At 45.3% G+C, this 25950-nt stretch overlaps 1 protein-coding gene across 1 annotated transcript; it reads right to left on the bottom strand.

The window, feature by feature from the left end:
- On the bottom strand, nucleotides 1-25950 carry rgmb (repulsive guidance molecule BMP co-receptor b). The gene is made up of 6 exons (XM_079516703.1): nucleotides 25305-25950; nucleotides 11297-11535; nucleotides 9990-10240; nucleotides 8987-9107; nucleotides 2080-2553; nucleotides 1-1005 (listed from the first exon to the last, which is right to left on the bottom strand). Exons 1-6 carry the CDS (start codon nucleotides 25423-25425, stop codon nucleotides 667-669), a joined length of 1545 nt encoding a protein of 514 aa, XP_079372829.1. The 5' UTR covers nucleotides 25426-25950; the 3' UTR covers nucleotides 1-666.

The following is a 25950-nucleotide window of genomic DNA, read 5'->3' as shown; positions in this document are numbered from 1 at the left end:
TCTACTTCCTGTTTGAAGGACCCGGAAGAACGCTCTACTTCCTGTTTGAAGGACCCGGAAGAACACTCTACTTCCTGTTTGAAGCACCCGGAAGAACGCTCTACTTCCTGTTTGAAGCACCCGGAAGAACGCTATACTTCCTGTTTGAAGCACCCGGAAGAACGCTCTACTTCCTGTTTGAAGCACCCGGAAGAACGGCGCTCTACTTCCGCGTTTGACCGCCAACAGTTTGTTGGTCATAATGCGGAAGTGCTCAACGTTAAACCCCGTGCTGGCTGCGCGGGGTTTCCCTGCGCTAAACGCAGGGAGGGGCCCTCCTGCAGTACCATCTCTGACCACAACTACGTCTCGCGGCTTCAACGTTGAGCCCCACCACTCTGGGGGGACCGCCATGTTGTAGGGTGTGGAAAAAAAACCGGCCACTCGTTTCCACACCAGCTCTCTCTCTCTCTCTCTCTCTCTTTCACACACACACACACACACGCACGCACGCACGCACACACACACACGCACGCACGCACGCACGCACGCACGCACGCACGCACGCACGCACGCACGCACGCACGCACGCACGCACGCACGCACGCAACACGGGACAACAGAAGCAAGCAGTCACACAACAGACCGACGCACGCTTGCCGCAAATTAAAAAAACCAAGCGCGACCTCAGAAGACAACGCCACCACCGCCGCATGTCGCAACCAGCAGCACTAGTGTCATAGCGGCGAGGTGCTCCGTAGCCATTGGCCGAGAGGCGGGGGCGGGAGGGGCGGAGCTGTGAGGGGCCGGGTAGATCCTCCAGCGCTCCTTGTGGGGGTGCAGGCTCTCCATGTCCGTCAGCGCGCTGAGCGCGGCCGCGGTGAAGTTGGCGTCTCCGGTGGTGAGGAGGTCGAACACGCACGACTGGAAGTAGATGTCGCGGTGCTGCAGCCGCTCGCTGCAGCGCTGCCGCGCCGCCTCCACGCTGAAGCCTCCTCTAGGGGGCGCCACACCACCCCGCTGGGCCTGGAGGGGGGAGGGGCAAAGCAACGGTTAGTAGATGCCAGGGCGGGGCTACTCAACTTAACACTTTTTCATGCTTAGGACCAGTGTTGTTTTTGGCAGCAAATTTTTGATTTTAGTTTTAGTCATGGTCTCTTCAATAGTTTTCATTTAGTCACATTTTAGTCACCTGGAATGTTTTAGTGTTTTGTCTAGTTTTAGTCGACTAAATCATGAGATTTTAGTCGACTAAATCTACGGTTGATTTAGTCGACTAAAATGTGTTTTGGCGGTGCCTTGATGCCGTCGTAATGACTGTTTTTACACATACTGAAAATAGCCGATCTACAAGCTCACAACGTGTCGCGCTGCGACGCATGCAACCAAGTGTAAAATGACTCATACTGGATCTCTTGTCCACTAGTCCCTTCCTAACATTTTAGTCTAGTTTTTATTTGTTGACGAAATTGTCAGTATATTTAGTCTTAGTTTTAGTCATCATAGCTTAGTTTTCATTTAGTTTTCGTCGGTGAAAAAAGGTAGTCGACGAATATTTTTCGTCTTAGTTTTAGTCGACGAAAACAACACTGCTAAGGACGTGTTTACATGTCCTGGGAATCAAAGCCACGAGGTGCCTTGGACGTGTATAGGTGTCCTTAGGTCTTTCTTAAATGTTTTTTTTTGTGGCTTTCGCCTTTATTTTAATTTTTTTTATGGAGGGACAGACAGTAGGCTGACAGGAAATGGGGAGAGAGATGGGGGGGGGGGGGGGGGGGAGTGACATGCAGTAAAGGCCAGGAGTCGAACCCGCGGCACACTGCCAGACTGGGTTACCAGCTAAGGTGTCTGGACCACTGAGCCATGGCTCAGGCCAGGTCTTTCTTATTGAAAAAAAATATATATTCTTTTTTTTTAACTTTTTTTTCTGGTTTGCCTCTCCTTCTGCACCTTGTGTTTGGCCGCATGCACGCTGCCGTTCAATCCTCCAATTAGAATGGCTCATAACTGGGGGGTGGGGGGCGTGGCCAGGGGGCGAGGCCAAGGGACGTGGGCGGGGCCAGGGGGTGGGGCCAGGGGGCGTGGCCAGGGGGGTCTCACCTGCAGTCCCAGGGCGGGTGGGGAGGCGGCGGGCGCCGGCAGCGGCAGGCGTCCCTGGCCGCGGTCGATGCGCTCGGCGCTCGGGCAGCCGTTCAGGCACAGCTGGAGGTCCTGCGTCTCGGGGTCGTATGTCAGCGCCAGCTCCTCAGGGATGCGCAGCGCCATCGTCAGGTAGCGGCCCAGCTGGCGCACCACCAGCGTCACGCCGATGTAGCGTGCGTGCAGCTCCACGTGGCGCCCCGGCGCACGCTCCCGGATCCACAGGGCGCGCGGGCGCCCGTCCGGCCCCGTGGAGGCCGAGGCCCCTCCCCCCGGCGAGGAGGACGAGGACTCCGCCTCCAGCGAGGAGGAGGAGAAGAAGGAGGGGTCGCTGCTGACCGTCCCGTCGTCGAAGGCCGCCGGGAGGTTGTCGGTCTGGGCCTGGTAGACACGCTGCTCTGTGCACGCCTCGAACGGCTTGAAGATCACCGTGATCTGGAGAGACACGGAGATTAGGGACGGTAACCATGGGTTAGACACGGAGACACAACCACCACACACTGGGTTAGTTGGCATTTTTTTAGGCACAGCGAGCAGGCCAGCAGTGGAAGACGTTAGGGGGCGGTTTGGGACATATTTAGGCAGGCAGTCATGTGAGACCATTGAGAGCTTCATAACCAAGTAAAATAATTAAAAAATCAATCCTAAAAACAACCGGAAACCAATGCAGTGAAGCTAAAACTGGAGTAATAGGTTATCTCATCTTAGTTTTTGTTAAAAACTCTGGCTGCCACATTTTGAACAAGTTGTAATCTGTCCAGAAAAAAGTGCATTGCCGTAATTAAGCCAAGAGAAAACAAAGGCGTGGATCAGCGTTTTTGCATCGTCCAACAGATATAAGGTCTAATTTGTGCAATATTTCTAATGTGAAAAAAGGCAATCTCGGTAAACATGATTAATGTGTAAATTTAAAAAAACTATTCAGAATCAATACAAGGAATCAATACAAGGCTGAATACTATATGTGAACACAGCAAGAGATAAGGAGCTCTATTTTCGTCCATGCTAAACCCCTTATCCCTAAACATCTTTGCCTTTTTTACCATTTAGAAGAAGAGAGTAGTTCAAATAGCCAATCTACAAGCTCACAACGTGTCGATGTTGATTGGCTATTTAACTATTCAATTTTTAGTAGTTTAAGGGATAAGGGGTCGAAAATAGAGCCCTAGAAGTTACTCTCTGTGTGTGTGTTTATTTAGATCAAAAGTCCCTAAATGTCTTAGTAATCTTACTTACTCTTCAACCATCGCTATGACTCCTGCTGGACACCAGAGGGCAGTGCTACTCTGTTGGACACATTCATTTGCTTTTCTTTTGAGGGGTTTAATGTTTGTTTTTAGTTCAATGTTTGTTTTGTAAACGCCATTGATAATGAAGGGAAAAAATATGTCATATTGTCTCTATTGTTAAAGGCATTTCATGTTTGTGTTTGACCAGATTTGACTGAGGGACTGCCATAGGCCTATCTCACAGCCCCCTTTCCACGCCCCCATTTTGTTTTTTCATGTCATGTGAAAGCAGTGAATCATAACTTCAAATTGACATATTGGTTGTTCAGTTTGACCCACCAGTGTTGGAGATATGGCTTATAGAGTAATGTCTTGCAGAGAAACAGTGAGTTGAGAAAACAAGCTTGAAAGGTTATGACACTTATTTCAGACATGCTAGTATGTGAAGAGTCTGCCTGTGTTATTAACTCATTTCTCCTCTGGTGAAAAGCTGGAATTTGTGCGATGGCAGGCTCTCATTCAAACCTTGTCACCTATACATGAGTTAGACTTTAATATATTAGCGCCCCTCACTTCAGACGGGTGTGATTTATTTTGTTTACCATTCACCTATTTCTATTCCTGCATTTCCTTAGTGTTGTTTCACAATAAAGAATACAATATCACGAGCGCGCACGCACACGCACACGCACACACACACACACACACACACACACACACACACACACACACACACACACACACACACACACACGTCAGGTTAGCATCCTATCAGGTTAGCCTCCCATTAGGTTAGCGGCCCTCTTATCAAACGCACAAGCCGAACAGTTGTGCAAACAAACACTGCTTGCTTCTGTGTATAATGTAATAACCTTCACTTCCAGTACAGGAGCAGAGCACACGGTCTGGGGGTGTGGACAGTACTAGTAAATTAACATAATATCATCACAATCAGGACGTGCACACATACACGTCTGTAAAACAACTGCCCTTTTACCCGTCTGTAAAACAACTGTCCTTTTACCCGTCTGTAAAACAACTGCCCTTTTACCCGTCTGTAAAACAACTGCCGTTTTACCCGTCTGTAAAACAACTGCCCTTTTACCCGTCTGTAAAACAACTGCCCATTTACCCGTCTGTAAAACAACTGCCCTTTTACCCGTCTGTAAAACAACTGCCCTTTTACCCGTCTGTAAAACAACTGCCCTTTTACCCGTCTGTAAAACAACTGCCCTTTCCAGACCATGAATGCAGCATTTACTGTGGTGGAAGAAATGAAAATGCGGCCATATACCCGTGAATTGATTTATTCTGAACTCTCCTGATCTTGAACGCAGCATTTTGCGTTGAAATAATTTGTTTAGAAATCCAATGTCGTCGCCGCATCTCCAGTAAAAATAGCAGATCTACAAGCTCTCAACGTGTCGCGGCTGCGATGTGTTGAGAGCTTGTAGATCGGCTATTTTCAGCATGCAACAATGCAAAATGACTTATACTGGATCTCTTGTCCACTAGTTCCCTTCCTAACATTTTAGTCTTGTTTTTATTTGTTGACAAAATTGTCAATATATACACACGCACACGCACACACACACTTCAGGAAGTGTGACCTTGTGTGTCAGAGGTGGGGCAGGTTATTAGTCATGATTATTAGGAGCACACACACACACACACACACACACACACACACACACACACACACACACACACACACACACACACACACACACACACACACACACACACACACACACACACACACACACACACACACACACACACACACACACACACACACACACACACACACACACACTAGTGACTAGGCTGGCTGTCATGTGAACAAAGCAGCCATTGACCGGAACAATGATGCTAACGCTAATGCCACACCCACCCCTGCTGACACTAACACAGCGTCACGGTGTGGGTGTGCGTGTGTGTGTGTGTGTGTGTGTGCATGCATGTGTGTGTGTCACAGTGTTTGCATAGCTGTGCCAAATTACAACTTGTTAAAAAGTAATTTGTTTTTAACTGTTGTCCGGGGAGAACCAGTACCTGTGTAATGTGTTTGTGCTGGTGTGTGTGCGTGCGCGTGTGTGTGCACATGCGTGCACGCGTGCGTGCGTGCGTGTGTGTCCAGTGTAACAGACATACACAGTACACACACTTCTTATACTAAATTCCATTGAAATGAGGGCTCATATACACTGCTGCCGTTCTTTCCCTTTTCTGTCGATGACATGTATTAATATTCTATGTTCCGTTGATGAATTCAACGCATAGGACCACGATGGAAACACGTAGGCGGGATTAACGCAGATACAGGAAGCCTCGTCATGTGGGATTAAAGATGGGGTGGCGTGATATTTTTCACCGTTACTGTCACCTCATCATCATCATCATTTTTCGACCGCGGTCGAGATCATGGATTTCACAATGCCACGCCAGACTTTCCGGTCCTTCATTGCCATCCCCAGTTCTTGTTTACTGATGCATGTTGTCCCTAGCGATGACAGTTTTCTACTCATCATAAACACATGGAAAAACTGGAAATAAATACAAAACTCACGGCCCTCCATCTTTAACACAGACACAGGAAGCATGGTCATGTGGTCGGAGTGCCAATTATGTCAGACATTGAACAGGATTCAGCCACAGAGCCTCGTTCAGCTCTGGGCTTAATTATTATCCCGTTCTGAACGGGAACCCCTTTTTGTGTTTTAAGCATTACGTTATACTGTAGCCGTTGAAAAACAGCAGATCTACAAGCTCATAGCGCGGCACCGAGTGCCGCGCTATGAGCTTATAGATCTGCCTGTTTTTTAAAAAATCGTGAAAATGTGATGCAAATCTTTTAATATTATATTCTTTCAGAGCGAACGTTTTTAACTCAAATCTTTGCTACTGGGGGGGGGGGGGGGGGGGTGGGGGGGAGGTCCCTGGAACAACATATTTTCAGATGGGGGTCGGCGGCCGATTACATATAGTTTTGGGGGGTCCGACATTTTGTAGAATCGACCTCAGGTCTAAATGAGTTATTGGGCATTCCTGTTCCAATCTGCAGGCCTCTCTCTCTCTCTCTCTCTCTCTCTTCCCCCCCCCCCCCCATTAACGATCAGACTTACAAATATAAAACACAAGAAATTGTAAATTTACCGAAGCTGCATAATAGCATCCGTTCCGTTTGTACTTTAACAAGGCGGATCTCAAGCATCTGACTGTCAACACCCCCCCCCCCCCCCCCCCCCGAGTTGATATGTATTTGTCTTGTGTCTTGCTCAAGGACACTAACTCTGGGGGAGCCCGGGTTCGAACCGGGTTACCATCCGGCCACTCTACCCCTGAACCACCGTCGCCCCTATGCAACCATGTATGCAACACATACACACATTTGACACAGCACAAAAAGAACAAAACAATATTACATACATAAAGACATGATCATCATCATCATCATCATTTTTCGACCGCGGTCGAGATCATGGATTTCACAATGCCACGGCCAGACTTCCAGGTCCCTTCATTGCCATCCCCAGTTCCTGCTTACTGATGCATGTGTCCCTATCGCGATGACATCAGGGAACGACAGTTTTCTACCTCTGGTCTGCTTTGAGGCAGGAGTCCAGAGAAGAAGGGAAGATATAACCTCATTTTCAGCTCTGTAGCAGTGGCCGGCAAACTGTGTTCTTCTGGATCGGACTAGTGAAGAAACACGGGGAAGGTTGCCGTATATTAGATTAGTCGATGGGTGGCTCTTCCAAGAGATTTTGCGCTCTCATTAGAAGGCGGGTGTAAGTGCCATCCAACCGTTTCTCTAATTTCTTTGAAAGTGTCCATGTCTCAGAGCCATAGGGTAGAATTGGCTCGACGGTCGTCCTAAATATATATTGAACATTTTACTAAACTGGGATGACCAGATTAAGACAAGAGCAATGTCCACCGCTTAGATTACCCCATGGCTATAACTCCTGATTAAGCCTCAAAGTCGACTGGTGGACAAATTACCTCTTTAGTCGGACCTTAGTGTATGCTGGTACAACCTACTGTATACTCTCCATACAACACATGGAGAGGTGATATTCCTTATTATTCTCTACAACACATCTAGCTAGTATTAGAGGTGATATTCCTTATATTCTCTACAACACATCTAGCTAGTATTAGAGGTGATATTCCTTATATTCTCTACAACACATCTAGCTAGTATTAGAGGTGATATTCCTTATATTCTCTACAACACGTGGCTAGTATTAGAGGTGATATTCCTTACATTCTCTACAACACATCTAGCTAGTATTAGAGGTGATATTCCTTATATTCTCTACAACACATCTAGCTAGTATTAGAGGTGATATTCCTTATATTCTCTACAACACAAGGCTAGTATTAGAGGTGATATTCCTTATATTCTCTACAACACGTGGCTAGTATTAGAGGTGATATTCCTTATATTCTCTACAACACATCTAGCTAGTATTAGAGGTGATATTCCTTATATTCTCTACAACACGTGGCTAGTATTAAGAGGTGATATTCCTTACATCTCTACAACACATCTAGCTAGTATTAGAGGTGTTATTCCTTACATTCTCTACAACACATCTAGCTAGTATTAGAGGTGATATTCCTTATAATCTCTACAACACGTGGCTAGTATTAGAGGTGATATTCCTTGCTAACATTAGGACAGATTTGGAGTCAGGGAGAATTCTACCCCTGCTTTGGCACCTCGGTGCAGGAATGCCTATTCCAGACTGACCACGACCCCCCCCCCCCCCCCCCCCCCCCACCCCACCCCACCCCACCCCTTCCAGAATGACCACGACCCCCCTCCCCCCCCTCTTCCAGAATGACCACGACCCCCCCCCCCCCCTTCCAGACTGACCACGACCCCCCTCCCCCCAGACTGTGGTCAAATGACAAACGTAGTCATACTCTGTTTATACTCAGTTAGGTAAAAGCTATTGGACGAAGGTATTGGTATAAAAAAATATAAATATACTTAACCAGAGTTTTTTCCCCAGCCAGAACATGATAGTGTGGAGGGGGGGGGGGGCTTTGACACGTGTGCAACCACGCGCACGCACACACACACGCACACACACACATATTCCTGTGTGTACATGCATCTCACATGACTGTGAAAGGAATGTTCTCTCCTGAGGACAATAAAGCTGCTGTGTGTGTGTGTGTGTGTGTGTGTGTGTGTGTGTGTGTGTGTGTGTGTGTGTGTGTGTGTCCAGAGCGACACACTGGCTTCCTTTCACACCATGTCATTCCATGATATTAGAGCTCATTACACTACAGGCTAGATGACTAACACACGCACACGCACACACACACACACACACACACACACACACACACACACACACACACACACACACACACACACACACACACAGTCACAAGACTGACACCTGGAGGACATATTCCCGCGCGCACGCACGCACACACACGCACACACAATCCTTAAAAAAAAGCAAAGCAAAGCATTCATTGAATCTAAACGTCTCAACAGAAGAGCAGCAGAGCAAACACAACCAGCCCCAGTTGTGTTGGATATGATGTTAACATCCCTATATACGACCATACAGTACACTACATGATTGGTCAACATTAAACCCCACCCCCCTCACCTTATTGGTTGCCGTGGCGCTGGAGCCGCTCACCACCGGGACGTTGGTGACCTGCACGGACAGGAAGCGGTTGTCGATCAGAGGCCACGCCCCTTCCACCTTACACGTCTGGAAGCTGTCCCTGAAAGGGTTAAAAAATAATATATATAATATATATATATTAAAGGTATATTAAAGGTGTAGTGAAACGGAAATGGTGGTCATTTGATTTTGAAGTTTCAGCTTGAAATGCTGGCTCTGAAGTTTCTGAACCAATCAGAGCGTCACATGGAGAGGCTATGGGAGAGGAAGTCTCACACGTGCAGTTTCGTTTGTAAACAAAGTGACAGAGAGACGTGGGACAAAGCCAGGGGATTATTTCTAACCTATACACAACCTATATACATATTTTAGCGTGATGATTAAATTTAAAAACAAGTAATACACTGTCTGGATGTCATATCGAATGAGATTAAAAACAGAGTAGTTCTTTAATCAAAACCAGCTGTGGAGGAGGACAAGGAGCATGTAATGGGAATCAAACTGGTGAGCTTCATTTTTATTGGCTTTTATTGATGTGGGCCTCGACATGTCATCACGCAGCACGTTTTCATTTTCAGGAAGTAATAAAACATTTTTTTTATTGACTTTTGATATAAAAACACACAAAAATTTGAATTTGACCATTTTTTTGGCATCCATTGTTAGGTATGCCCATATGATGCCCATATGGTCTAAACGTGTGAAAAATATTTAAAAAATATTTTTCATTTCACTACACCTTTAAACCAGGGGTTCCCAATGTTTTTCATGTCAAGGACCCCCAAAATTGACACTAATTAGACCACGGACCCCCATTTGAAGAGATATGCCAGGGACCCCCATAAGGGAAGATTTTTACATCTCTAGCAGTGATTCTCAACCTGTTTAATTTCAAGGACCCCCAGTTTGACATGCATATTAGTCTACGGACCCCCCATTTAATGGCATTTCTATCAAATGGACCCTTCCGGGTCAGGCCTACCTGAACGTGCGCAGGTGCGGGTCGCCGAAGAGTCCACAGAACAGGTATCCGGGCGGCATGTCGCCGCCGAGCGCCGGTGGCGCCTGGCCACCGTGCGCGTGTGCGTGGCCGCCGTGCGCGTGGTGCGCGTGCATGTGAGCGTGCGTGTGTGCGGCGTGCGCGTGCATCATGCGCCCGTGGTAGTCGCAGGGCTCGGGGAGGGGCTCCTCGGGCTGCGTGGCCGACGTCGGCCCGTCTCTGGAGCAGTTCCTCTGAAAGCACAACAACGTCACGTCACGTTTAAACCCACGTTTAAACCCACTTAGACCTGAGGACCATTCTACAAAATGTCTTCTAAATCATGACAGTTTTCTGAAAAAAAACCTCATGTTTCTATGTCAGTGGTTCTCAAACATTTTCATGTCAAGGACCCCCAAAAATATATGTAATTGGCCGCCGACCCCCCATCTGAAAATATATTGTTCTAGGGAACCTCCCAGAAGCAAAGATGTGAGTTAAAAATGTTCGCTCTGAAAGGATATATATTCAAATATTTGCGCCACATTTTCACGAAAAATAGCAGATCTACAAACTGCCGCGCTACGAGTTTGTAGATCTGCTATTTTTCGTGAAAATGTAGTGAGCTTGTAGTTATGCTATTTTTCAATAGCTAAAGTATAACATAATGCTTAAAACAACAAAAGGGGTTCCCGCCCAGAATAAGTTAACTTGCATACGGCCAAATACTTCTTTAACACTTAGACCGCTATCACTTATTGAAAAATTAGGATCTAATTCACGCCAGCATTTTTTTAATTTGAGCTCTTATTTTGAAAAGCCGCCATTTCCGGTCCACAACCGGTAGTCCTACGTTAGGAGTTTTCACACAGCTGGGTGGGCTGGGTGGGTACAGTATGTTCTACGGCAGCTCAAACAAAAACAGTCATAACTCCCTCAAATGTTGACGGATTTACAAACGGGTTGGTTTATTACAAACGTTATCAACGTGGCTATGATCCAGGTCGCTTATCTGCTTAATTTTTTTTATATATAAATCTCATGTAAAAGCATATAAGTATGCGGACGTCTCTGGCGTTTATAACAAACCAAACCGTTTGAAAATCGGATGAAAATTGAGCAAGTTATGGTTATTTAAAAAGTATTTGCCCCATAGACACAATGTTATGCTGCCCCTCGGTAAGATGGCCGCCACGTAGCAACGTTGCTCTCATTGGCCAGCAGCGCGGGTGAGCCATCTAGCTTTCTTATATATATCTATGCCCACCTGGCTCATGAGGTCAGAGGTCAGAGGTCAGATAGATACCCACCTGGCTCATGAGGTCAGAGATGCCCAGCACGGCGGAGTGGAACACCAGGTTCCCGCGGCAGGCCTTGGCGGTGCGCGTGGTGCAGGAGGAGTACGCCCGCAGCCCGCTGCAGAAGTCCAGGTCGAAGCCGTCCGCCGCCGGCGTCAGGTGAGAGGTCAGCGTCACGAAGTCCGACGTGCACTTCTGGATGCGACACTGTGGGGGAGGGGAGGCGGCCGGGGACCCCTGCTGGCAGTGACCTGGAACAACACAACGATAATGATATTGATTGATTCATTGATTGAAGTATTTATTAACCGTTTACAGAATGGGGTACATTTCACATGAAATGTCACATGATATGTACCCATTTGCATGCCTTAACCCATTTAGACCTGAGGATGTGAACACACACACACACACACACACACACACACACACACACACACACACACACACACACACACACACACACACACACACACACACACACACACACACACACACACACACACACACACACACACACACACACACACACATATAGATAATTAAATAGACAATGTAATGATATTTAGTATTGATGGAAAGGGGGTGGGAGCAATAAGCTATGCTTCTTCTCATTCCTTTTGAATTTTCTTTTTTATTATTTTGTACTGCATGTTATTCTGTCGTTTCTGTTTATATTGTTTTAAAATGTCTTTATTCAAATAAACATTTCAATCAATATATATATATATATATATATATATATATATATATATATGAATGAACACACACACACACACAAACACATACACATGTACACGAAGTGGTTGCCTCGTACACATTAATATATTGTCCATATTGTGTGTGTGTGTGTGTGACGTGTGTGTGTGACGTGTGTGTGTGTGCATGCTTTGATATTTAACAGCACAGTTTCCTGTTCTAATCAGACAGACAGTAAAGATGATCTGACAAGCTGTCAAAACAGTAGGACAAAGTTCACACACACACACACACACACACACACACACACACACACACACACACACACACACACACACACACACACACACACACACACACACACACACACACACACACACACACACACACACACACACACACACACACACACTACACTGCACTACTCCAGCATTGGTTTTTCAATGATTTAGTTTTAGTCACTTTGAATAAAATTCTGTTAAGGTTTTAGGCATATTTTAGTCATCTGGAATGTTTTACCATTAAGCTAGTTTTAGTTAAATAAATATCATATGATTTTAGTCGACTAAATCTACAGTTGACTTAATTGACTAAAATGTATTTCGGTGGTGCCATTATATATGCGTGGCTGCTGAAAATAGCAGATCTACAAGTCAAGTCAAGTCAAGTCAATTTTATTTATAGAGCTCATTTAAAAACAGCCAAGGCTGACCAAAGTGCTGCACACCAAGAGAAAAGACAAGTAACTTACTCACTGCACAATATAAAAACTCAGTTCGCAAAAATATCACATATTGCTCAAAACATCATGGTTATAAAAAACACCAGAAACCCCCAAAGAATAATGGCAGCAAATACAATTTAATAAGTGCATCAAACACAATAAAAGTGAGTTCATCAGATAAGGCAGTAAAAAAAGTGTCCAACCAATTTCCAAATAAGGATAAAAAGGCCTGGGAGAACAGGTGAGTTTTCAGTCTGCCAATTAAGGTCACAACACGTCGCGATACGACGCATTGTGAGCTTGTAGATCTGCAATATTCAGCTGAACCCATTCTGGGCGGGAACCCCTTTTGGTGTTAGCATTATGTTATGCTTTAGCTATTGAAAAATAGCAGATCTACAAGCTCATAGCGCGCCACTACTATTTTTGAAAAATCGTGAAAATGTGGTTCTGAGTGAACGTTTTTAACTCAAATCTTTGCTTCTGGGAGGTTCCTGGAACAACATATTTTCAGATGGGGGTCGGCGGCCAACTACATGTATTTCTGGGGGTCCTTGACATGAAAATGTTTGAGAACGACTGTCATAGAAACATGGGTTTTTTCAGAAAACTGTCAGGATTTAGAAGACGTTTGTAGAATCGACTTCGCTCACTCACTCACACTGGCTCACTCCAGCACGGCAGTGTTACGGAGACATTGGTGACCTGCTGAAATATGCGACCAACACATAAACGTCACTGTCTGAACGTAAATCACTGTGATTTGTTTTACTAGCAGAGTTCAACCTATACTGATATTTAGGCACCATATTTCTCGTATTTAAAGACCTCTGTGTAAGTCATGTGAAGTCCACAAGACTCCACATATTTCAGCAGGTCACCAATTTCACCATAACACTGTCATGCTGTAGTGAGCCAGTGTGAGTGAGCGAGTGGCTGAGATTTCGGGTATTGGAATCTGGCTATAGAGCGTCGCAGTCCCGCCCCCTACCAGGGCCCAGTCCCGCCCCCTACCAGGGCCCAGTCCCGCCCCCTACCAGGGCCCAGTCCCGCCCCCTACCAGGGCCCAGGAAATTATTCTCTGTTCATTTTCCTCATAGACATTTCAGAAAGTATTTATTTAAAGACGTTTACGCCGCGGACAAAGCCAACTCTTGTCGTGACAAATCATGACAACAAACACAATCTTTCGGGCCAAACAAATAATTAGAAAGTAGAAAAAAACGTCAGGATACAACACTTTTTTTGTTGTTTTTCTTCTATGTAATTATTTGTTTGGTCCAAAATATTGTGTGTGTTGTCATGATTTGTCACGACTCGAGGTGGCTTCGTACGACGCTTAAAAGGTCTTTAAATAAATACTTTTTGAAATGTCTATGGGAAAAATGCATTGTGATTCATTTCCTGGGCCTGGCGTCGTCATGAAAGGGGGCGGGACTGCGACGCTCTATTGGTTCCATGCACGGCAGCCAGCCCATTTTGGTCAGAATTTGTCAGAATTTTATCGAGAGGACGGCCCCTTGAGATGCATGTCGTTTTAGAGGGGGTCCTATACACACAACTACAACATTACAGCATGCAGTGCAAGTACACAGTAAAGAGACATAGGTGCAACATGACATACAGTACAAATACACAAGACATACACATACAGGTACAGTTAGCTTGCTACCTGTTGGTGGCGCTATAACAGGCCAATGTGAAAAGGGTGGGATATATTCCTCAGCCTAGGCAGCGGTGGCCGAACGGATTGCGGAGCGGTCTTGATACCGGAAGGTCGCCAGTTCGAATCAGCGGTCCGACACGTTAAAATTACCACCGCTGAAGTTCCCTTGAACAAGGCATTGAACCACTACGATGAAATGTTCTATGAGCAGGGCCTGGCTGGAAACAAGTTCTTGAGCTTAGCCCAGATACCCTGGGTAAATATAGTAATCATTTCATTTCATTTCTAGTAGGAAAGTCTGTGAAAGATTTCACGTAAATTGCACGCTACGTTCATGATTTGAGTGGAATGACCTGCGTCCAGACTCCCAAAATATTCTGTTGGGACCCTTCCTTACTTCCTTACTTCCTAGCTCTGTTCCATTCTGGTCAAACAGAGTCAGTGTTAATGATGCTAACGAAGGCTCTGTTCCATTCTGGCCAAACAGAGTCAGTGTTAATGATGCTAATGAAGGCTCTGTTCCATTCTGGTCAAACAGAGCCAGTGTTAATGATGCTAATGAAGGCTCTGTTCCATTCTGGTCAAACAGAGTCAGTGTTAATGATGCTAACGAAGGCTCTGTTCCATTCTGGTCAAACAGAGTCAGTGTTAATGATGCTAAATAATGAAGGCTCTGTTCCATTCTGATCAAACGGAGTCAGTGCTGGTCAAACAGAGTCAGTGTTAATGATACTAACGAAGGCTCTGTTCCATTCTGGTCAAACAGAGCCAGTGTTAATGATGCTGAAGGCTCTGTTCCATTCTGGTCAAACAGTCAGTGTTAATGATGCTAACGAAGGCTCTGTTCCATTCTGGTCAAACAGAGTCAGTGTTAATGATGCTAACGAAGGCTCTGTTCCATTCTGGTCAAACAGAGTCAGTGTTAATGATGCTAACGAAGGCTCTGTTCCATTCTGGTCAAACAGAGTCAGTGTTAATGATGCTAATGAAGGCTCTGTTCCATTCTGGTCAAACAGAGTCAGTGTTAATGATGCTAATGAAGGCTCTGTTCCATTCTGGTCAAACAGAGTCAGTGTTAATGATACTAATGAAGACTCTGTTCCATTCTGGTCAAACAGAGTCAGTGTTAATGATGCTAACGAAGGCTCTGTTCCATTCTGGTCAAACAGAGTCAGTGTTAATGATGCTAATGAAGGCTCTGTTCCATGCTGGTCAAACAGAGCCAGTGTTAATGATGCTAACGAAGGCTCTGTTCCATTCTGGTCAAACAGAGTCAGTGTTAATGATGCTAACGAAGGCTCTGTTCCATTCTGGTCAAACAGAGTCAGTGTTAATGATTCTAATGAAGGCTCTGTTCCATTCTGGTCAAAGATATATAGATTATGTTACCACATAAAGATATCATATAGATGTGCTTATGTTTCAACAAATCCATATATAGCTTTAGAGCAGGGATGGCCAAATGTGGCCAGATATGACAGACAGACAGATATGCTTATGTCAGAATTCCCTAAAACGTTTCTCTGTCAATGAAATTCAGCATGAGTACAAATAAAGCAATCTGAGAGACAAACACAGACAGACAGACAGACAGACAGACAGACAGACAGACAGACAGACAGACAGACAGACAGACAGACAGACAGACAGACAGACAGACAGACAGACAGACAGACAGACAGACAGACAGACAGACAGACAGACAGACAGACACTGTAGATGGAGAAGATAGAGAGTGGCAGGAAGTTAAAAGGAGAGAGAGAGAGAGAGAGAGAGAGAGAGAGAGAGAGATCAGGTCTAATGCATTAGTCACAGTGCTTCTCTTAGATTACGTGTACCAATGGAAGCTCTTCAGAGAAGCATGCGCACGCAGCCGCGCACGCACGTGCGCTCACAGACAGACAGACAGACAGACAGACAGACAGACAGACAGACAGACAGACAGACAGACAGACAGACAGACAGACAGACAGACAGACAGACAGACAGACAGACAGACAGACAGACAGACAGACAGACAGACTCTTCAGGATAGCAATATTGTGCAAGCAATTGTTTAGTATTTTGGGGCCACCAGACCGGCTCACAAGTCAGCATGAATCATAATGGTGGTCCTAACCCCAACCTGAGTCTAACTCTAACAGAAATAAAACCAAACATCTTGTGAGGACAAGAGAAATGGGGTCCTCACAATGTTCTGCTGTACTAGTGGGGACATTAAAACCCTCACACACACAAACAGTAACACACATGCACACGCACGCACGCACATGCACGCACAGTCGCCACCTCCTCGTCAAACGCAGCTGGCATTCCGGACAGCCTGGGAGAGCTGTGTGTGTGTGTGTGTGTGTGTGTGTGTGTGTGCGTGTGTGTGTGTGTGTGTGTGTGTGTGTGTGTGTGGTGGGAGCTTCTGCATGTAGCTGTGAAGTCTTCCATCATGACAGACTGCAGTTGATTCCTGTAAGTCAGTGGTTCCCAAACTTTTTCATGTCAAGGACCCCCAAATTGACACTCATCAGCCCGCGGACCCCCCATTTGAAAGGATATGCCAGGGACCCCATAAGAGAAGATTCTTACGGCTCTAGCAGTGATTCTCAACCCGTTTAATTTCAAGGACCCCCCAGTTTGACATGCATTAGTCTACGGACCCCCATTTAATGGCATTTCTATCTCTGGGACCCCAATTTATATTGTAAAATCAATGTTAATTTAACTCTGAGAGTGTACACGTGGAAGGATTCCATTTGTACACTCTCAGAGTTACAGACCCATAAGGGTCCATTTGGTTCCAAACTATCATTTGGCTGGGGACCCCCTGGAACTCCCTCAGGTACCCCTGGAGGTCCCCGGACCCCACTTTGGGAACCACTGCTGTAAGTCAAGGAACTGACTTCAATTGGTTTATGATAATAATAGAGAATATCTGTTTGTTAGTTTTTTCTTCTTTTTTCATAGAGATTTACAAATATATTTATATCAATTATTCTAAGGCTAGAATCAATCCATCCGGGATGACCATAAAACCTTTGAATCTGTGAAAACACATTATTGAATATTTAATTATATGATTTACTGCAATTGTGTAAAAAAAAAAGAAAAGTTCAATGTATTTGAAAACATATCCTGGATCCTGTATTTAACATCTGTCTGTGTCTATTTTTCTGCGTTCTCTTCTTACAAAGGCAAACATGTGTGAACCCTGCACGCACGCACGCACGCATGCACGCACGCACGCACGCACGCACGCACGCACGCACGCACGCACGCACGCAGCAAAGAGATCAGCAAAGGAGGATCTGCTCTCCACCTGAGGGGAAAGGCTTCAAACAGCTGCCTTATTGATCACCTCGTTGTGTGTGTGTGTGTGTGTGTGTGTGTGTGTGTGTGTGTGTGTGTGTGTGTGTGTGTGTGTGTGTGTGTGTGTGTGTGTGTGTGTGTGTGTGTTTCACACTCATCAAGCTCAAACACACACGCAGCGTCTCTGGAGTATGAGCTTTAAACCATCCCAGTGACCCCGTGACCTTTCCTCCAGTGACCCCGTGACCTTTCCTCCAGCACACTGGTTCTCACACTCAAGGACCCCCAAAATGATGTAATTTCCTTTACCACCCATATATGGACCCCAAAATTATGCCATTTCCAAAATGATGAAATGTGGATAACGAAAAGGTTTGACAGAAGATCGAGTTTCTTTTGTTTTTGAGGGGCGCTGGCCCCTAATATGTCCAGCTTTGAGGGTTTGTGTAAACACAAACCTTGTCCTATTAAACACAAACATTGAATGCCGAATGGCCACCTTTGAGTGTTTGTGTAAACACAAACATTGAAGACGAACTGACGAAGGTGAGGACTGCAAATTCTGATTGGCCGGAATGAGATGATGAAATTGAGCTTAAAGGAGCATTCAGTGATTTGGGTGATTTGGAAAAAAAACCTTCCGCCCCGGTAACAAGATGTTCACATGCATGCACTACAGTGGTGGGACACGCAACAGGCCAACAGCACACACAACCAAGGCCCACCCCCGCACGATCATGATTGGCGGAAGGCCCCTCTCTATCCTGATTGGATGAAGGCTGGGCCACCTAGCCAAAAATTAAACCTAAGGTTTTTTGACCCCCAGGGGTTAACTGGGGGCAGGGAGGAACTCCTTATATGGTCAGCACACTCTATAGTAGGGAGGATTATCACAACAAAACAAAAAAAGAAGTGATATTTGAATTAAGTGAAATCACTGAATATACCTTTAAGGATCGTCTAGTATCCACCGCTAGCATCAACCACTAGCATCAACCGCTAGCATCAACCACTAGCATCAACCACTAGCATCAACCGCTAGCATCAACATCTAGCATCAACCGCTATAGCATCATCAAAGACAAGGTGGTAAGACGTGGAGAGTGAAGTGCTAGTGAGTGCTGTTATAGAGGAGTATATAGGAGGGGCGATAGCCCCTCCTACAGGTTTAATGTTTTAGTTAAACAAACCGTGTGAACTGAGTGGTGCAACTCCCCTCTCCCCCTGCCCCCTCTCATTAGCAGGCAACAGTGCAGCACTAACTCTCTTTCTCTGTTTCTGGCACAACAGTGCCACTTTTGCCCCTACTGGTGCACATAGTCACATAGGTTAACACGGACATTGCTGTTCCTTGGAGTGGTTGCACCACTCAAAAACGCCATTGACAATGGACAGAGTTTAATGTTTAACACAAAAATAAAATGCCATTAACAATAAAGAGAGTTTAATGTTTGTTTTGTTGTGTGTTTGTTTTACATCACCATTACATCACCTCATCATAGCAACATGAGTTAGACTTTAATACATTAGCGCCGCTCACTTCACACAGGTGTGATTTTTAGTTCCTATGTATCGGTATGACAACTTAAGTAAATGTTTTTTCAAGGATTTAGAGACATTTTCCTCCTACAGACGAGAGGATCTAACGGCCGTTTCCCCAAACGTGTCATGTCTATATTTGGTTCACAATAATGTCAGTTATTACATTAAGTATGAACTCACAACGCTGTGTATCAGATTCTGTGTTCAGGTGTGTGTGTGTGTGTGTGTGTGTGTGTGTGTGTGTGTGTGTGTGTGTGTGTGTGTGTGTGTGTGTGTGTGTGTGTGTGTGCGCCAGAACAGTCTGTTTTGGCTTCAGACGAAGCAGTGTTAAACCAATTACTGAAGGTGTGACCGCCCCACAAATAAACAGCAAACACGCACGCACGCACGCACGCACGCACGCACGCACGCACACATATCGGAAGCAGTGACTCAGGGGTAGAGTAGCCGGATGGGAACCACGAGGTTCCCAGTTCGATCCCTGTGGGCTCCCCCAGAGTTAGTGTCCAAGTGTGTGAATGGGTGAATGTAATGCACAATCTAAGTGCTTTGGATGAAAGCACTATATAAATGCACACGCACGCACACGCTCACGCACACGCACACACACAGACACAGACCAGGGTGTTGCTGGGTAAACAACAGTCAACATGACCATGTTGTAAAGCCACTAAATCTAAACTAAATGCTTGTCAAACTTCTCTCCCGTTATAACGTTCATCAGTGGTTGTCAACCTTTTTATACCAAGAAGGCAAGTTACCACCTTAACCCATTTTGACCTGAGATCAGATTCTAAAAATGTCTTCTAAATCCTGATAGTTTTCTGAAAAAGCTATGTTTCTATGTCAGTGGTTCTTCGATTTTTCAAAAATAGCAGACCTACAAGCTCGTAGCGCGCCACTCGGTGGCGCGCTATGAGCTTGTAGATCTGCTATTTTTCAATAGCTAAAGCATAACATAATGCTAACACCAAAAGGGGTTCCCGCCCAAAAAGTGGGTTAAAATATAGGAGCGTAGAGCCTGCCCCATCCGATTCAGCTAGGAGGGAAATTGAATTTGTTTTTCTTCGATTGGTTTTTGTTTTTGTTCTAAACCCAATAGTGCTGCTGCTCTGACAGAACGCTGTCCAATCACCAAATCAGCAACAACTGATGATATTTCTAACGTGATTAATCCGTCCTCAGATCTTCTATTAACGGCTAGGTGTGCTGCCTGTCTTTTGTTTTTCACTTCTGTTATTATGAGTGTTCTTCAGTACTGTAGTACCACCTGGTGTGGATGTTTGTCTGCAGCCCTAAAGTCACAAATGCTGCAACAACTGAACATTTGTTCAAAGATTGTTGGACAACAACTTCAGAAACTTTATACATCCACGTATGATAACAGCATCCTAAGGTTAGCAAGGAATATCACCTCTAATACTAAGCATGTGTTGTATGGAGAATATAGGTTGCTACCTTCAGGAAGGAGATATGGTGTACCAGCATACAATAAGGTCAGACTAAAGAGGTCCTTTGTCCACCAGTCGACCTTGAGGCTTAATCAGGAGTCGTAGTAGCCTCAGGATAATCTAAGCGGTGGATATTGCTCTTGTCTACATGTCTTTATGTATGTAAATTGTCTTGTTCTTTGTGTTATGTCAAATGTGTATTTATGTGTTCTGCATACTTGGCTGCTGTGTCGCAAGACACATTTCAGTGTGAACTGACAATAAAGTACTATATCATATCATATCATATCATATGTCGTGCTCATTTCAACCAGTTTCTTGGTCAGAAGAACTACCTCCCGCTTCTGACGCTACTTCCCCCCCCACCACCCACCCCTTTTTCCCCTCACTGTATATGTTTCTTTTCCCTTTTTACCTCCTTTATGATGAATTCCTGTTCTGTTCTTTGGCTATATAGAAGTGTCTATTATGTTTTGATGAATTGAACAAGGTGCAGGACCCTCTTGTAAACAAGTGTAATGCTTTATTGGGTCGTCCACTCACAGTTAACAGTCTTTGTATTGAGTTTGTGCTTAATAACTGTAATTCTGCAAACTGTTAATAGATATTTCAATCAATCAATCAATCAATGAAAACCTGTTAGTCTACTTGCCAGCCCATAGAGCCCCATTGTGAACATGCCCACTGACATCATCACGTTTGTGATGACGGCAATGGCTGTTTTTAGCCCAATGAGTGTTTTTTGGCTAAACTAATGCTTGGAATGGATTCAGCATCATGAAAACCCCCTAGTTTGACACGTTGACACTAGTTTTTATCCCACGATTTTGTAACCCATTTTTCACCCCTGTGTCAATTATCTAATGTGATCCTGGGCTCTACACACCCTCCGCCAACCTGGGGAGAGCAACGGACTTGAACTCATGCTTCCTTCATGCATGAGTGTCCAAGTTGCTCCTTTCCCTGGTTGGACGTAGCACGTGGAAGGAACACGTTATTCCGACCAGTTCTTTTAGGTAGTAGTTAGGTAGTAGTTAGGGGAGGTAGTTTAGAGACCAGGATTACTGTTTTTTTTTTGTTTCTTTTAATGTTTTTTTTGTGGCTTTCGCCTTTATTTTATATTTTTTATGGGGGGACAGACAGTAGGCTGACAGGAAATGGGGAGAGAGATGGGGGAAGACATGCAGTAAAGGCCATCGGGATCGGGAGTCGAACCCGCGGCACACTGCCAGACTGGATTACCAGCCAAGGTGCCTGGACCATTGAGCCAACATTTCTAACATAAAACCTTGGTGTGTATACTCAACACGTCTGGGTTCACATTCTGGCAAGTGGACTATGTAGTAATATAAATATTTCATTCCACTTTTCTCTTTGTTTTATTGTTATTTTTTGGGGCGACTCCTCCGCGAGGGGGGCTCAAGTACCACCGGTGGTACACGTAGGCCTACCACATGTTGAGAATCACTAGGCTACACGTCCACATGTACAACCCTGACATCATGAATGCACCACAGACAACAGAGATCACAGATTTGTGCTACAAATGCAAACGTTTTTTTAAATGGACAATATGTGTCTAGTTTCTGACAGACTTCAATCATCCAGTCCAGTCCCAACAGAGGGGAGGGGAGGAGGAGAGGAGAGGAGAGGAGAGGAGAGGAGAGGAGAGGAGAGGAGAGGAGGGGGGAGGGGCTGCATGTGGAGCCCAGATGAAGCTCAAATGATGGACTCTCTCCTCCATCCATGAGCCATTAGCAAACAGACAGACGACCCAGGAGAGAGAGAGAAACATGATACAAGCTCTCTCTCTCTCTCTCTCTCTCTCGCAGACAGACAGACAGACAGACAGACAGACAGACACACCAGGCCTTATTAAATCATATAATCCTCAACCTCACAAGCGTCTCTTGTCGCTGTGAGCTTGTAGCTCTGGTATTTTCAGCGTGCGACTATAAAAACAAACAGCAAGGTCTCTCTCTCTCTCTCTCTCTCTCTCTCTGTGTGAGTTGATTACACGTTCACCCTCCAGATGATGACATTAGGAAGTAAACAGAGTCATTGTTTAAAAGACAGCATGTGTAATAATAGCGGGACAAAGACAGTCACGCAGCGTGGCGTGTTGATGCATCTCTGGAGCCACAGCTGTATATATACAGCATGTCATGAAACACTTCTGGGCGGGGGCGCCTTTTGGTGTTTTTAAGCATTGTGTTACACTTTAGCTATTGAAAAATAGCAGATCTACAAGCTCATAGCGCGGCACCGAGTAGGTCTGCTATTTTTGAAAAATCGTTAAAATGTGGCGCAAATCTTTGAATATATTATTCTTTCAGAGCGAACGTTTTTAACTCAAATCTTTGCTTCTGGTGGGTCCCTGGAACAACATATTTTCAGATGGGGGGGGGGGGGGGGGGGGGGTAACCTGACTCCGCCAGATGGGGCAGCAGAGAGTACACTCCTCCTGCTCCCATCTGGGAACTCTCAGGCAGACTTGATGCCCGGCCACAAAACGGCCTGGCCAATCAGCAGCAGCTAGAAGCTAGAAGCTGCTGCTGATGATTGGCCAGGCCGTTTTGTGGCCGGGCATCAAGTCTGCCTGAGAGTTCCCAGATGGGAGCAGGAGGGGGGAACCCAGTGTACTCTCTGCTGCCCCATCTGGCGGAGTCAGGTTAGGGGGGGGTGGGGTTGGCGGTCAAATACATATTTGGGGTCCTTGACATGAAATAGTTTGAGCACCACTGATATAGAAACATAGGGTTCTTCTGAAAACTGTCATGATTTAGAAGACATTTGTAGAATCGTTTTCAGGTCTACATGGTTTTTAAACACTTCTGCTGCATGTGAGAAACTAATACAAATATAAAACAGCCCAATGTGACTCCTCCTCACAGGGTCAAAATCACAAAACGTTGCTCTATCTGTAGTTCGATGTTTGTTTTGTAAACGCCATTGACAATGAAGGGAAAATGTACGCCATAATGTGCCTCATTTAGGTCGTCATATTGTCTCTTTATTGTTAATGGCGTTTAACGTTTGTGTGTGTTGGCACCGTTTGTTTTACATCACATATATTAGCGCCCCTCACTTCACACAGGTGTGATTTTTGTTTTATCCGTGGCCATTTAGAGAACGCTTACATATTTTTAAGCACGATCTTAAAACATGGTTAATATTTATTCACTTGCAATCCTTTGTGTTTCAAGCACATTATTTCCAGTATTCTTTATTTAATGATGAATGAATGGGTCTATGATAGTATTTTAGTCAGTTCTCAAAACAGCCGTAATTTAAGTTCAGTTTTATGTGTACTATGTACTCAATGCACTATTACTCGTTTTGTTTAATTACCGTATTGTGCCGAATATAGGGCGACTCTGATTCTAAGACCGAACCCCGTTTTCAAGACTCATTTGACTCAAAAAGAACATTGAATGTCAAATAGTCTAGTCACTGATTATCCTATTTAGACCTGAGGACGATTCTACATATGTCTTCAAATCCTGACAGTTTTCTGAAAATCCTATGTTTCTGTCTGTCGTTCTCAAACATTTTCATGTCCCAAGATTATATGTAATTGGCCGCCGACCCCCATCTGAAAATATGTTGTTCCAGGAACCCCACAGAAGCAAAGATTTGAGTTTAAAACGCTCTGAAAGAATATATATTCAAAGATTTGCGCCACATGTTCACGATTTTTTTTTAAAACAGCAGATCTACACGCTCGTAGCGCGGCACTGATCTGCTGTGTTTTAGGATATTTCCATTGGAAAATCTTATATTCAGGCCAATAAGGTATACCTTGCATGTGTCCATATGTTGTTATATTGTGATATAACTGTTTTATTAATTGTGTCAAGGACTGACTGGGGGTAGACATTAGCATCCATGCTGCACTGCTAACTCCATGTATATTTATTTACACACTGTATTGTGCTGCTATTGTTATGCATGCATTGTTCAGAAATAGACCCTAAACTATGCATTGTTCCAATAGTGGTTTCTCAACCAGTGGTCTGTCAGGGGACCACCAGTGGTCCTTGAGGGGGCTCCAGGTGGTCCGGGGACCACCAGTGGTCCTTGAGGGGGCTCCAGGTGGTCCGGGGACCACCTGTGGTCCTTGAGGGGGCTCCAGGTGGCCCCCAGCTATAAATGATGGAGAGTTGGTAACCAAATGGACCCTAATAGATGTGTAACTCTTGAGAGTGTAAAATGTTAGGAGAATGTTGCAAGAGTTGATTTTCTTTTGTTAAACAGCTGTATTACTTAATTTACAAGAAGTATTAGAGAATGTATAAGAATTGTTATTTTTGGCTGTTTGGCTGTTACTGTATTGCTCCTATAACAAAATGTTATCCCATAAATAAACAAAACCTTCTAATTAAGTTTTAAGAGGATAAATGTCATCAAATGGTGGTCCGTGGCTCAAATTCCCAATAAATAATGCATGGGCCTTTTCTTGATATGAGAAAAGGGTTAAAAACGACTGGAATAAAGACAAAGTAGCCTATAAAGTAAATCGAAAAGCGTGTATTTTGTGGGGCTTTGAAAACATTACACTAGACTAGACAATATATCACTAATAATAGTACAGATACATTTATAAAAACAGAAGCAGATCTTAATCATCATTCTTACCCAGACTCGCTCCGCAGCACAGACCGAGCAGCAGCTGCAGCAGTGGCCGCAGACGGAGCGCTGGAGCCGGGCAGGCGAGGCGCTCAGCCCCGCGGCGACGGCATCCACAGGCTCTGCCCATCCCCGTCCATGCAGGGGGGGGAGGGGGGTGGTGGTCCGCAGGGAGCAGTACTGGGACCTCTAACAACAACTACAACAACACCTCCTCCAGCGGATTCAAAGCTTTAATAATGTCCGGATCTTACACTACAGTCAGTCAGACAGCCAGGCCGCTTCTCGGTTCTCTCTCTCTCTCTGGGTCTCTCCTCCTCCTCCTGCTCCCCGGGCTGCTCGCCTTCCTCCTCCGCCTCCTCCTCTCCGCCTCCCCCGGAGGTGCGCAAGGGCATTAGACTGCTCCGCGCAATGCGATCCGATCCGATCCGTGCCGTGCCGTGCCGTGCAGGGGCGGGGAGGAAGGAGCCGAGAAGGAAAGGAACTGAACAACAGTCAGTTAAAGTGTGAGGAATGGGAGTCTAAGGCCCTGCTAGTCAGCTCCATAAACCCTCCAGGCTGATCGGCGGCTCGTCTCTCTCTCCGTAGCGGGGGTTCGGTGCTCTGGCTTTGGGGTTGCTTTGCTTTGCTTTGGTCTTCTTTGGTTGTTTCAATT

This window comes from Electrona antarctica, assembly GCF_951216825.1.
Source record: "Electrona antarctica genome assembly, chromosome: 12".
NCBI lineage: Eukaryota > Metazoa > Chordata > Actinopteri > Myctophiformes > Myctophidae > Electrona > Electrona antarctica.
The sequence above is the reverse complement of the archived record's forward strand: the minus strand, read 5'-3'. Positions and strand labels throughout refer to the sequence as shown.